The following is a 14,180-nucleotide window of genomic DNA, read 5'->3' as shown; positions in this document are numbered from 1 at the left end:
ATGGTAGGACCTAGGTTATGTCCTGGGAAATGAGATGCTTACTTTACACAGCTATGATACAAAAATTTCTGTAAAATCTGTAGACTAACTGAAAAGAATTAGAAATGGGATTGTTAATAGTACTTTAATGTGAGTTCGTGTAGGGCGAACAAAGCAAGCATACAGTTTTTAAAACTTTTAAGTAAATTGATTGTTTAATGTATGTGCTTTGAACTGTCTTAGTCTCAAATTACTTTTGAAGTACATGTGACAAAATTTTGATTTTACAATGTTGGTGACTTTGTTTTTATTTAATCACATATTTTATGTTTGTCCTGTTGAAACAGATTTCTCAAACTTCCTGTCCAGTGCCATGCCTTTTGTAGTCCTTGTATTCCATTTCAGCCCTTCTTTTAAAGCTGATTTCTTGTGTTCAGTACCTGCAGGTGCTGTCTGCCTCTCCTAAGTGGTTTTGCTCCCTTAATTGTATAAGGGCCAGAACCCACTCAACTATCTTTTAATACTTTCTTTAGATGCAGGAGCAAAATCCTGAGTAGCAAAACGAGCTACGACTACCTGGAGTATTGAGGGTATAATAGTGTTCTAGAGATTCTTTGTTAAATGTTAAAGGCTTGCATAGTCTTCCTATCCTTTTCTGTAGGACGTCTACCAATATCACTGTCTCACTTGTGTTTTCATGATGGTTGGGTGGATAACATGGTTAACATAAACATTTGGGAACTCTGCCTAAACTGTAAAAAAAAAAAAAAAAAAAAGCTGTTGGATTCTTGTAAACTCATTCTTGGGTACAAGGTGAACTGGTGAGGCATCTCAAAGTAGATTGTTATTGAAAGACTAGAGGACTAATGAAAGGTCGTAGGACTGAAAAAAGAAGGAAATACAATACCTGCTTGTAAAAATGGGGAGAAAGTAAGAGATGGGGAACTTCCATACCAGCTAGATCAGATAGGAATCTCCAAAGAACACTGAAACAGGTAGATCATTCCTAAACATCTAGAAAATGCTCACAGATGAGTTACTGGCTAACTAGGACTTATCAAGAGCAGATCTAAATAATATGGCTTCCCTCCACAATTGTTCCAGAATGGAATTATGAGAAATCTCATAAACTCTCAAATTAGGAGAAATCTCATAAGCCGCTCTGAACAATGAACTAAAAAGTCTTTTTTGAGCATTCTGCTAGCTGCTGTGGCATCTGACCACTTCAATTCCTGCAACTTTGACTAGCTGTAGTCCCTAAAGAGCATAGGGCTGTTGTTTGGCCCTGCAGGAATGCACTGGTACCAGTACCTGAACACCTTCTCCTGTCTCTTCTTTAATGCAAAGTATTGTATCTCAGCTTTGAGTTTAAAGAACTTGCGAAATTATTACAGTTGATGTGTCTCATCACATAAATTCTCTTGCCTGTTGTCATAACCAGTATGCTTTTATCATGTTGGTTTTTTTGGTCTTACTAGTAAGCCTTCTGGGATTGTATTTCACAAGTAGACATATTAAGTTATACAAAAAATACCATGTTTTGTTTCTTTTTTGGTCAAGGAACTGAGGCACACTCTGCACTCACTTCTTGGTTAGTGGGTAGAAAGGCACAAAGTATATCCTAAAGATGGATACTACTTGCAGGAGAATGTGAGTGGGTGTACAGGAAATAAAAACATGTAGTACTTAACCTGTGTCTGCAATAGTAGGTAGTGCAGATAAATAGAACAGTAGATGAAAGCAGCGTTGAGAACCCAATATCCATACTAAACCCACTTTTTTTTAATTTTAGACTAGCTCTAGTTTGTTCTTGTGGACTGAATACCTGTTTGCAGCTGGAACACATCACGTGTGCTCCTGGTATACATTATCTTACATTACCTTAGTTTAACTTAAAAGGAATCCAATTCCTTTGTTCCAAAACAGCTCTGTGATGTGAACTAACACACCATCAGCAGGAATGATCAGGCAGCTCATTTAAAAAGTATACTCCTGGTGTGAACTAATGCAAATGTAGACAAACCCTTAGAGCCACTTACTGCAAGTTAAGTGAGCAACCTTTCCCCATGTGTTCTGGGTAAACAATTTTGAACTATCCCCTCTACCAGCTCCTTCACAAAACTGTAAAGTACTGGAGTGAGAACGTTAGCTTTCAATGACTTCCTTTATTAGAGGAAAAAAAGTTTATAGGGAAAGGTTTGTATCTTTTGGTCTAATAAGAATGCTGGAGGTGACAGGAAAAGATGACAAGCTTTCAGGTAATTAAATTATTTGAGTTCATTAATGACCATCTTTTCCTTCCCTATTCACAAAACCATCATGCCTATTTCAAATGTGGGAAAGTGGAGAAAGCTCTTCTGTGACAAATCTTAGTACCGTACTGGCTATAACATTGAATCCAGATGCTCAAAAACGTAGGATCTCCTAACAGCCAGACCATATTGCTGCCTGCTATGTGACAATTAATCTCTTAAAAGATTAAACAGACTTTCTTATAGTTATTTTAAGTAAATAACTAATATAAAGCTATTGTTCTGGCCTATGCAACACCATCCTGTTCACGTCATTAGAAAATTTAGTGGTTTTCCATTTAAGAGGGTTACTTCTCCCCCACCCCTGAATGATGCATTTTGCTTCTGCTCTTAATGTCACTGTTTTGCTTCGTTTTCCTGTGTTGAGTGTTTTGGCCACAGCTTCCAATTGAAATATGAGTGGGAGAAGCTCCCTCCAAAAAGCCTGCTTAAAAAATGATATGTAATTATGGCACAATGATCTTCACTTCAGCTTTTGTATGATGTGCAAGATACCAATAAGGTGTAACCTGTGGTAATTAAAGGCTTATACCACATTGCCTAGATCCTCCTTAGGATTTTTTCAATTTATTTTTAGGCCCTATATTTTGATCTAGACTTGAAGTAATTTGGTTTTGATTTCCTTCACATTCGTGGTTTAGGTGTACTTGTGCATTAAGTGCTGACAAAGCTCTGTAGCTAGGTGTGGAAAAGAATTTATTTAGGTATTCCCTCTTTCTTGTGTATTATGAGCCTTTTTGTAAGGTTAACCAGAGTAGCTTAATGATTGGATGAGACCTGTGATATGAAGTTTTTCAGGTGAACTCTCTGCACAGAAAGTTCAGGACTCTCAAATACCCAGAAGTGATTGCGCCAGGAGAGTAGACTATGTCTGAAGATAGTATAAACCAGCTGAGTTAATATTGACTGAAAGCACCCTAACTCTTTTATGTGTAACAAGCATCCTCCTTTGGGATAAGGAGTTAATCATGCAAGGTGGTGAGGGAGCATAGTTTACAGACCATCAGGATCTGGGTACATCTCTTTGCCTTTCCACATCAATTCCCTAACTGCCATTGTAGGATTTATCATAAAATCATGGAATTTGGAAAGTCCCACCTCCTACCCAAAGGAGGTCTAGTTAGACCAGGTTGCTCAGGGTCTCATCCTTGCAAATAATGTACCTGTTTACATACAGCAACGTGGGATTTTTTGAACACCTTGTGCCATCTGATTTGGAAGTGCTCAGTTTAAACCTAGCTTTCACTAAATTTGAACACAAACATCTTCAGGGGAAAGCAAAGACCAATACCAGCTTTTTCCTTAATTAGAACTATTTCAGAAGAACATGAGGAAAGCATAGTTCTGTAGAAAAATCTATTTTATTGCACTTGACCAGTTTAGCTTTTTTAATAGCCCCAAGAAAAGCAAAAAAACCCAAATCTTCTACTTCTTCCTTTCCCCACTTCCCCCCTGCTCCTGTCTCCAAGTACATAGGTATCTTTGAACCATGTCTAATGATGGATGCTTCTGTAGAATTCCTTGATACTAAATTTACTACTTTACTACTACAAATTTACTGTAGAAAGTCTTACTTGTCCTGGAATTTAGCTGTTTGAAGCCCCACTTGCTTATTGTAACCAAGTATACACTATGAGTTGAATTATTGTGGCTTTATCTACTTGTAAATGACAACAGTATTTTTCCTGCATAGTTGCACTTTCTCTAATCTCAAGGCTGAAATGTTATCTAGAAGCTTTGCTAATGTTAACTCCTGCCACCTCCCCTTCTTCTCGCCTTGTATTTAAATTCTTATTTTCTATTGCCACCACATTCTCCTTTTAGGAAGATAGAAGCTGTGAAGCATGTCTGTAGAACTATCAGGATCTCTTCTGCAAGTTCTTGGTTTCAAGATAACTAGTAATTGTTCTTGTATTCCTACTGCACACTCTGTCTGTGTTAATCCTGACCTGAAGGGACGCTTTGGTCTGGGAGCAGATGCCTGTACTTCAGCCTTCCATCAGGAAGTTACTAAACTGTAACGATCTATTTATGGTAGTTTCTTTTGTACTGCTAATAACCCAGCAAGGGCTAAGATTAAGCCATCTCTGATTTTTTTGGTTGTAAAGATGAGTTAGAGCAGATGAAGTCAGCAGAGGGGAAGGACAAAGGAAGTAGAATCTTGATTCCAATAAGAATTTTCTTTGTCCGTTGAACAATGGGAATCCTTATGAATTCTCTAAACTTGGCTTTTATTTATTCAGATGTGAAAAATGTAAGATTGCAGAAACTTCCAATAAATTATTCTCAACTAGGGGGGCAGGGAAGAAGTAACTTTAGCCCACCATTAACTGTGCTAGCAGTTTCCTTTTGGCTTTTACACAAGTGGTTGTTATTTGAAAAGGAATGCTGTTGGGTTTTTTATAGATGATGTTGCTTTTGTATCTTTTGGGCTTCTCATAGTGGATCATTAACTTTTTTTAATCTTTGTGTTCTGGCTTGATATTTTTCTCATCACTGACAGTGTGCTTGTTTCTGAACTGATACCACTTTATTGATCACATCTTGCTCTCGGGGTGAGCTGAGATCCATGTAAACACTATCTTTTTAGAAGGAAGTGGATTTAAAGCTGCTCTAGCACCTGTTAATGTAGGATGCGACCAGACTTCCTGTTCAAGAGGAAATCCTAATTTACTCTTCCTTGTAAACTGAAGGCTGATCAGTTTACCACATAGTAACCTTTTGACTTGTAAACACTGTGTTCCTTTGGACTGCTTTTAGCCTCTAGAAATTATTTCCCTCGGCCTTGGTGGCAACTTCAACAGTAAATTTTGTGTTGAATATCATGAAAAAGCAGCCACCCTTTTCTGCTGAACTAATTTTAATGCAGTCAAGCATACCTACAAACTCAAGTAGGTGCTTAAGATGCCTTCAAGTTCTAAGAAGGTGGCTGTATTTTTCTTTGCACTCTTAATCACCAGTGCAGTGTTAAACAAAGAAACTTGTTATCCATTGGGTATGGAAAACAAATTGAGTTATTGTGATTATTTGCTTTGAGATGGCAGACTTTCAGCTCTTGAAAATGCTTGTTAGGTGTGGGTGGGGAGTTGGCTCTGGCTAGGATAGTCATGGTGAATCACTGGCAGTAGTGCCAGGTTTGGCATGGATGGAGATTTGGGTTGGGGCCAGTAAAGTGAGTTACAGTGCTTTTTTTATTGTTTATTACCAGCCCCTGAAAAGATTTTTCTGTCCTTGAGGAGGAAGGAAGAGATCAAATTTAGCAGGAGCAGTATTTGTTTCCTCTTACTGCTAATACAGCAAAAGAAAGCTACTTTTGAAATACATGTGTCCTACAGGCTTCTGACAGCCTTGCTTAGATTAGCGATTGGAAGCCTCTGGACTAGGTACACAGCTGAAGCTGTCTTTAGGGATCCCACAAATGTGAGATTTTGAATGAGAAGCAGATACTGGGACTAAGAACTCAAAGTAGTTCTAGAAATTTATATTTAAAAAATCATCTTGCAGAGATCTGTATCTAGATTCCTTCTGCCTATGTAAATAGTAGACATGTAAATCATACGCTGCCAGCATAACCTGTTCTGTTCCTCTGGGGATTGATACAGCTTACTAAAATGGTGGAAGTGGATTGATTCGCTAGGAACTGAGACTCCTTGTTTATACTTCTTTTCCTTGTCTTCTCTCACTACACCCCAAAGACTAAATTTATTTTCTCTTATGGTATTCAAAGCATATTGATAATTGAATGGTGGTGTTAAATCTAAAAAAGTACGGTTTTCTTTCTTAATGCTTTCTGCCCTGCCCAGGCATTAGGGCCCCACTGACATGTATGTGCCCAACTCCCATTCAGTATGTTTTTATGCATCTCTTTGCTAGTATAGCTCTCATTTGTTTATAAGAAATACTCTTAAAATAACAAGCAGAACATTTTTTTTGGTTGGCCCAAAAGAGCAAGCTTACTATTTCTTTTTGGTTAAAATGTGTTTTAAAAAAAACCCAACACATTAGCCTCTGTCCTTTTCTACTTTATTTTTAAGTTCAGACTTTAACGCTTTCCCTGTAGCATGAAGAGTTGCTTTTATTAGCAGAATTCTGTTACAGATAACATAAAGGTATTGGTCTCTGAAGAAATCTTGTGATAAAATTTCAACTCTGTTTAAAACAAATGAATAATTAATGGATTTTTTTATGTTGTCTCTCCTTTCTCCAAAGACCACCCTTTTCATAGTGTCACTAGAGAACACTGAGGATATAATAGAATAAATCTGTAAAAAGGGTTCTCTTGAGAAACTAAGTATCTGGCTTGCCTGGTCTTTCAAGACTGTAGCACTCCAGAACAAACTAGCTAATTTCTTGAAAGCTATCCTCAGAGAGGGGAAAAAACTATGGTGGTTGATGCAGTAAGCCAGCAGTCTCCTTTTGAAAAGTAATTTCAACTTTTTGTATAAATCATAATTTTTATCCTAGTGTGAGATGATTATGTGAAGATGGGACTTATAGTGAAAGAACAACGAATTTATGTACAGTTCTCATAACGCATAGTGCTTGGTGTTGTTTGTTGCCATGGTGTGTAATACAGTTGAGCAAGATGAGTTCCAGTAAGGATGTTCAATGGGACTAGTATGTCCCTTCTAAACAGGAGAAATAAAGTTTTATTATCTGTTGCACATTGAACAGTTGACCTTGTTCTTGAGAACGGTAAGTGCAGTATTTTAAATACCTGTAATGCTGATAATTAAGCATCATGTTGCTAACTTTTAACATGTGAACTTACATCTTAGGTGTCATTATGGTTGGCAAGGACAGTTCTGTGATGAGTGTGTCCGCTACCCAGGCTGTGCTCATGGGAGCTGTAATGAACCATGGCAGTGTAATTGTGAAACCAACTGGGGTGGCCTGCTCTGTAACAAAGGTACTTAACGTTAATGTACAGGAAAAATAAGTAAAGTTGCATGATTAACTGATAACTCATTAACCATTTTTTTCTGCTAGTGTGCAACTACCTGAGTATTTCTGTGCCTAATTCTTTTATGGCAGATGGTGCCTAAAAATCGTAAGTATAGAAAGTTTAAGACAAAAGGCTTGGAATGGTCCTGACTTCTGACTCGTGCAGTTGTCTCTTGCTCATCATTCCCTGTTCTGTGAATAGTAATGAGATGACAGGCTAGCTAATGGGATATGGGAGGGATGTGAGTGAATATCTTCAAGCCAGAAAGGAATCTGTATGTCTGACTAGGGATTAAAACAGTGAGATTTGTGTTCCCTGTTGATTGACACTCTTCCTCTGTCCAGATCTGAATTACTGTGGAAATCACCATCCCTGCCTGAACGGTGGAACCTGTATGAATACTGAACCAGACGAATATCGCTGTGCTTGCCCAGATGGCTACTCTGGAAAAAACTGCGAAATTGGTACTTCTGGATATTGCATGTAACTGAAAATCTGAAACTGTTCTAGGCATGGCTATGTTCTAGTTAGCTGGGTGGCATTTTTATATGCTTATTGTTGCTTTTTTTTGTAGAGTGGAGGGGCTGTTTTCTCCTTTCCGAAAACTATCTTGATTTCTGAAAGGGGAAGTGTGAAAAGTTATGGTGTGCAACTTGTCCTTCTAGCTTGATTGTTACTTTGTGTGACAGTGGGGATATGCCAGCTCTCTCTCCTGTCTAGTGTCTTAGGCTGGCTCTTCAAGAAACCAGTGAAGACAATAGAAATGCTGAAACAGTTTCACTTGGGTTTAGATAAGAGTGAGAATATTTTATCCCTTTGGTTTCTTTACTGACTTAATCCAAACATCCAACTGGGCTATAGTCTCATGGAAATGGATTACAGGTGCACCTTTCCCTGTTACCTTTTTCCCTGCTACCCATTTTCTTGTATTCTGGCCTGTTTGCAAATGTGTATCTTATACAAGCTGGGGACTAAGGAAGGTGGTGGTGATGGATGCTTCAGTCTTAACTGTGGTGTGTGCTTTTGGCCCAATGTTTAGCTTCCTGTGTTGACTAATCTTTTTGATCAACTGAAACTTAATTTTTAAAATCATCTTTTAATATGAGGCTCTTAACATTTGCATTATTAATCCAAAAGTATTAACTACTATGGAAATGTGCTCAAGCCCTCCTACAGAGCAGCCTAAACAAAAAGTGTCTTCCCTGCTTCCATTGGTAAAATGGAGGAAAGCATTTCAACCATGCTTCTGATGAAGTATGCCTTCTTGACTAAAGTCTTACAGATCCAACATGAAAAAACTGCTTTCTATATCACGTACACTACAGTGCATTGCTTTTTTCATGTATACATATATTATACAAAGACCAAAACTTTCATGTACTAGAAACAATTTTGGTATTTGGAGATTTTTTTCTGACTATCCTGTCTCTGGAGATAAAGTATCAAGTGCACAATTTCATCTTCTTTACTATTTTGCTTTAAAGATTTGATGTTTGGAGAAAAATGAAAACTTTCAGTTCAACTTTTTCACCTGTAGTATTCAGTTGGGTGTTCTGCACTTTCTTTGCCATGATGGATCATTAAGTCCTTTTTTCAAATGTGATATTCCCAGTCTTCTCAACTTTGAATTTTGCCATTCCTTGATAGTTAATGTAGATGGAAAGAATCCATTTTTTTTTCTTTCACTTAACCGTTGGGCCTTAAGTTCACTGAACTACTACCAATAGGAGGTTTCCACATTTATCAGGATGTAGATCTTCTTTGAACTTCTATAAAGTGTTGTGTGGTATTAATGATACTATCAAAACGTGAATTTTGTTTCATCTGGTAGAATGTGATGCAAAGTTTTGGCTAAAATGGATGTAATCTTGTCCTAGCTTGCCCCAAAAGTTGTAGGGAAGCACCTTGACTCTCCAGATGAGGAGGCAGCGGTAAAAAGGAGTCGTACGTTTGATGAGTTCTGTACTGATTATTAGCAGTAGATTGGTATATGAGCTGCTTTACTGGTATCTAACATCCTAGACAATGTAAATTCTAGTTTGCAAACTAGATAACATCTCTGAAAGAATGATTCCAAAATATAAATGCTAGCAACAGTTAGAAAGTCTTACCTAGTAAGGGAGTTGTTTTTTGTCTTTCCAAAAGCTTCCTTGGCTTCTGAGAGGGAAAATAGCAAAAATAATGGCATACAACTTGTCCCTTCAACTTGATTGTTGCTTAGTGCAGCATCTGCAAGTGTTAGCCCTACATGGAGTGACAACAAGCAGTACTGCCTATAATTGCAAGTAGCTCTATTTGCTGTTTCCAGGGAGCAGTATTAGAATGAAGCTAAACAGAACTTTGATACTTTACTACTACTGTTCAGACCTCTGCATACAGCGTATCTGTTTTGTCTCACCAAAGGAAAATAAAGTGCTGGAGCACTGCAGAGGTGGAAGTGTGTGGCTGGAAGCAGTACTTAATAGGGGACTTCTCTAGCTCTTGGGATATTGAGATATGAGTGACTGTTTTGCCTTCACGCTTTCTAGTCAGTAGATATGAACAGTGATGCACTGTCAGTAAAATCCTGCTTCAGTCTCCTGCTGGGAATCTTACTCTCTGCAGCTGGGAGAGGGAGGTTCCAAACTTCTGTATAGGCACCTCTCTACTGCTCATACTCTTAGACACTTTAATCAGAATGCAATTTCTAACCATGTAAGTTCTCCTTAATTGATATTGGAAGAGTATTTAGCAATAATTTCTTTCTTTCCAGCGGAGCATGCTTGTGTATCCAATCCCTGTGCTAATGGTGGAATTTGTCACGAAATTTCATCAGGCTTCAAGTGTCACTGCCCATCAGGGTGGAGTGGACCAACATGTGCTATTGGTGGGTATGCATTCATGACTGACCCCTTGGATTGGAAGGGTTGATACAGCTTACTTGATAATCATGCTCTGTGGGTATGAAATTTGGTAGTCTCTTGCCTTACCTGTTTCTTAACAGCTGTGCGTTGGGAGCCTCTGAAAAGATTAATGGTACTGTGCAGCTAGCAGTATCTATTTGATGCAGTTGAAATCTACAAGTTATCAAAAGCATAGCTTGACCATATACAAAGAAATGCCCTGTTGTCAAAGCTTATAGGACAATTTCTGACTCTTTAGCTGGTCTAAAGCAAAATACAGAATGGATTTGCTTTGAGATATAGATATGAATGTGAAAGGTTCTCCTCTTAAAGGTAGTAGAAGAGTAGATTACTCAGATGCTTAAGTGGCTGCTTTGGAAGAGAGGGAAGTGGTTGGAAGGTATTATGGATCTATGTAATTGGTTTGCAGGTTGCCTGTGACTTGGAACACAGGATTTTTAGCCATTTTTCAACAACATCTATCCTCAAAAACAAACCTCCAAAACCAACTAGCTAAACTTGTCTCATGATCTAGGAACTTGACTTTCAGTGAATGTGTTAATTGTTGGCAGATTAACTGAATCATCTTGCTGTTTGCAGATAGAAAATTTCAGAGTTCCCCTCTCCCTTATCTCAAAGATGTGAGAAAAGCCTAAGTAGGTTAGAGATGTTAGTCTGTTCCTAAGCTTATTTGTTGGTATGTTCTCTTCCCTCATATCAAAATAATGTAAAAGAAACCCACCCAAAAAAAAATGTTAAGCCAAATTTTAAACCATGTAATGGAAGGCATACTTTGACTTTCCAGATATTGACGAATGTGCATCTAACCCTTGTGCTCAAGGAGGGACCTGTATTGATGGTGTTAATGCGTTTGAGTGTATATGTCCACAACAGTGGATTGGAGCAACATGTCAGCTTGGTAAGTAATTACCTTCTAAGACCAATGGAGCTTATTCCTAAATAATGAATAGTTCTGTGTAAGCGTGTTTCTGATAGGATTTTATTGAAGAAAAGATTGTAGATAGGTGTTGCTATTGGTATCTTAGCTCTTCTTTAGTAGATCTTAAAGCCAGAAGGTTCAAGTGAACCTTCAACTATTTAAGCCCCAACTTAAACTTGCTTATAATAGTTCTTCTAGTATGCCCGATAACTTTTCTGTTTCAAAATACAGCATTGGTGATGGTAGCTCCTTCTTCATGGTGGCAGAACAGTGACTATGAGCTTACAGAGGCAGGGAAGGGATTTGCCCTAACTAACATATAACCTTTTTGAATTTTGGTAAAGAGAAAACCAAGATAACTTGCATGTGCTACTTTAGATAAGTGTGCATTAAAAACCTGTGGTATGTAAATGGTTTCAGTGCCCTACCAATTTATAATATGAGCTTCTGATGCTTGGAGTGCATGGAAACTTTGCTTGGTGCTGTGGTAATCTGTTTCTTGGTTTGTTCTTTATTCTCTTCTTTCTTTTATCTTCTTTCACAGATGCTAATGAGTGTGAGGGGAAACCCTGTGTTAATGCTTACTCTTGCAAAAATCTCATTGGTGGATATTACTGTGACTGCATTCCAGGATGGACAGGAGTAAATTGTCATATCAGTTAGTATTTCTTTAGTATATATGTTGACAATAGGATGCTTTATTCCTTTAAAAAAAAGTTTTGTTATGAATGATACATACTTGTATAAGAAAAAATAACTGTTGTCAGGATTTTCCTAACTTCCAGTAATGTAAGTTGAAAAAACTGTTTGAGAATTTATTTAGAGGTATAATTGGTATTAAAATGAGCTTAGATATGCACTTATATAACTCTAATATCTCATCCCTGATTCTGAATGATATCATGTACTGATTCAATTTAAAATACTTTTTAGCTAAAATGTTAGATATGAAATTAGCTGATAGCATTTGATTGAATTACACTGTAATAGAAATATGTAATATGTAATTTTCTATTACAGAATCGTTAGAATAAGAATCTCTTAAGACATCAAACACCCTTGCTATCCATTGAAACATCTAAAAAAATCCTTTCTGAAAATCATTTATTCTGTATTTTTGTTACACCTATACTTTACAGCTTAGTCTTACAGTATAAATTCTAATGCCTTGCATATTTTATCCATAGATATTAATGACTGTCATGGACAATGTCAACATGGAGGGACTTGTAAGGTAACTCTTGTTTATTACATGCCATGTTGAAAATAAATCTTGTTCTGGCTAGTTATGAATTATAGTTTGCAATTACAGGTTGGTTAAATGAGGTTAAATGTTATGTGTAGTGTGGCACTTGCAGGCTCTTGCACTATTTCACAAAATAACTTTGTGGTACTACTGCTGTTCACAAATCCAGAATATAGAAATAAATTGAATTCTTGTGTGAAAGTTTTTTATCAATAAACAAATTTTTCTACTTTTGCTTTTTTTTTCCACCCCCCTCTGTGAAGGATGAAGTGAATGGTTACCATTGCTTATGCCCTCGTGGTTTCACAGGAAAAAACTGTGAGACGGAAGTCAATGAGTGTGAAAGCAATCCATGCCAAAATGGAGGCCGTTGCAAAGACCTGGTGAATGGATTCAGTTGCCTGTGTTCACAGGGCTTCTCAGGAGTCTTCTGTGAGGTGAGGGCAGTGGTGACATTACTGCAATACTTGTCATGGATTGAATTCTTGAAAGAAATATATCTCCAGGTTTAAATGGGAGTAACCCAAGGCTAAAGCATTACTCACTAACGTAGCTGTTACATGACACTCTGAATAAGCAAATTTGTTGTGTAGTGCTGTAATAGTAGCTCTAACACTTGAATTTGCAGCCTGATAAACTGCAAGCTGTTGCACATAGGTGTTGGCTCTCCTAAATGTTTTAAGGCTGCAAGTACTCATGATAATGAAGATCTGCCTGTTTCTAGGGGAGACATTAGACTCTTCAATGTAAAATTATATTGCCCTGAGTGTATACTTTCTGGCTTTCACTGATAGCCAAATTCATGTAACTGTTATGGCTAGCAAGGCAGTGTCAGCTGGAGGCATTGGATTAGAATTTCGTTGGACTTGCCCCAGAATTTTTCATGGAGGACATAGGAGTGATCTCTCAAATGCTGAAGTAATTTTATTCTGTATTATTTGCATTATTAAAGAAACAATGTTGTCCTCTTACTCAAAATTTAAAAAGGTTACAGATATTGACCAGTTTTATTAAACTGTTGCAGTACCTAATAGGTCATGTTACCATTTCTACATAACTTGAGTGCTCTACTTCTGGCTGATTCATACCATACTGTGTAATTAAAGTTTTAGCAAGTCTGTTTGAGTAATAGGGGGGAGTTGGCTGCTTGCCTTGTGTGTTGCAGGAAATATCTACCATTGATTCCAGATGCTGAAGTACCAGCTACTGAACTTGCATTGGGAAGGGGAAATTTACACTAATGGAAGGAAACAAATGGAGACATCTGATAGAGGAGATCTGAGAATCTTTCTCAGACCTTAGCTGTTTTTCATAGTTTGCTTTGAATGTTCCATGTGAGAGCACAAAGTAGCTTGCTGAAAATCTCTCTGTTGCAGCTGGAATTGTAGGTGCTCCTCTGAATTAAATACTTAACACCATTTGTGTTCCTTCTGTTTTGGTTAGCTTTGATTCCCCCCCCATTTAGCTACAGAACTACTAAAAATAGCGACCAAATCTACTATTGGACTTAATTTTATGTCTGTAAGGTTGAGAAATCTATCTTTTTCACAAGAGATGTGAAGAGGGAAAAATTCACTTCAGGGGAAGAAAGCAATTGTTATTCTTAACAATTTGGAGGAAAGATACTGTGATGTAACAATATCTCTTTTGGGGCTGCTTTGTGGATTCTGAGGCAAATTTCAGGTATCACCAATCAATGATCTTTAAGATGAAGAAGCAGAATTACTTTGCTACAGCAATTTATGTTAAGGATTATATTATGAAAGCTAGGCTTAAATTTTGCTTTTTTAATCAGATGGTAAGAAGTGTTCAAAATATACTTAGTATTTCTGTGTGCAAATTGGTATGATGATAGTATTTGTAAGAATAAGGCCCT

General features: G+C 37.4%; 1 protein-coding gene across 1 annotated transcript in view; it reads left to right on the top strand.

The window, feature by feature from the left end:
• Positions 1-14,180, top strand: part of JAG2 (jagged canonical Notch ligand 2) — a 72,083-nt gene that overhangs the window by 39,621 nt on the left and 18,282 nt on the right. Inside the window, exons 6-12 of the mRNA XM_054828066.1 lie at positions 7,070-7,200; positions 7,581-7,700; positions 9,989-10,102; positions 10,924-11,037; positions 11,603-11,716; positions 12,246-12,292; positions 12,568-12,741. Coding sequence (XP_054684041.1) covers positions 7,070-7,200; positions 7,581-7,700; positions 9,989-10,102; positions 10,924-11,037; positions 11,603-11,716; positions 12,246-12,292; positions 12,568-12,741 — 814 coding nt within the window. The remainder of the gene's footprint in view (positions 1-7,069; positions 7,201-7,580; positions 7,701-9,988; positions 10,103-10,923; positions 11,038-11,602; positions 11,717-12,245; positions 12,293-12,567; positions 12,742-14,180) is intronic.

This window comes from Grus americana, chromosome 5 (assembly GCF_028858705.1).
Source record: "Grus americana isolate bGruAme1 chromosome 5, bGruAme1.mat, whole genome shotgun sequence".
NCBI classification, from domain to species: domain Eukaryota; kingdom Metazoa; phylum Chordata; class Aves; order Gruiformes; family Gruidae; genus Grus; species Grus americana.
Note: the sequence above shows the minus strand (reverse complement) of the source record. Positions and strands in the feature narration are given on the sequence as shown.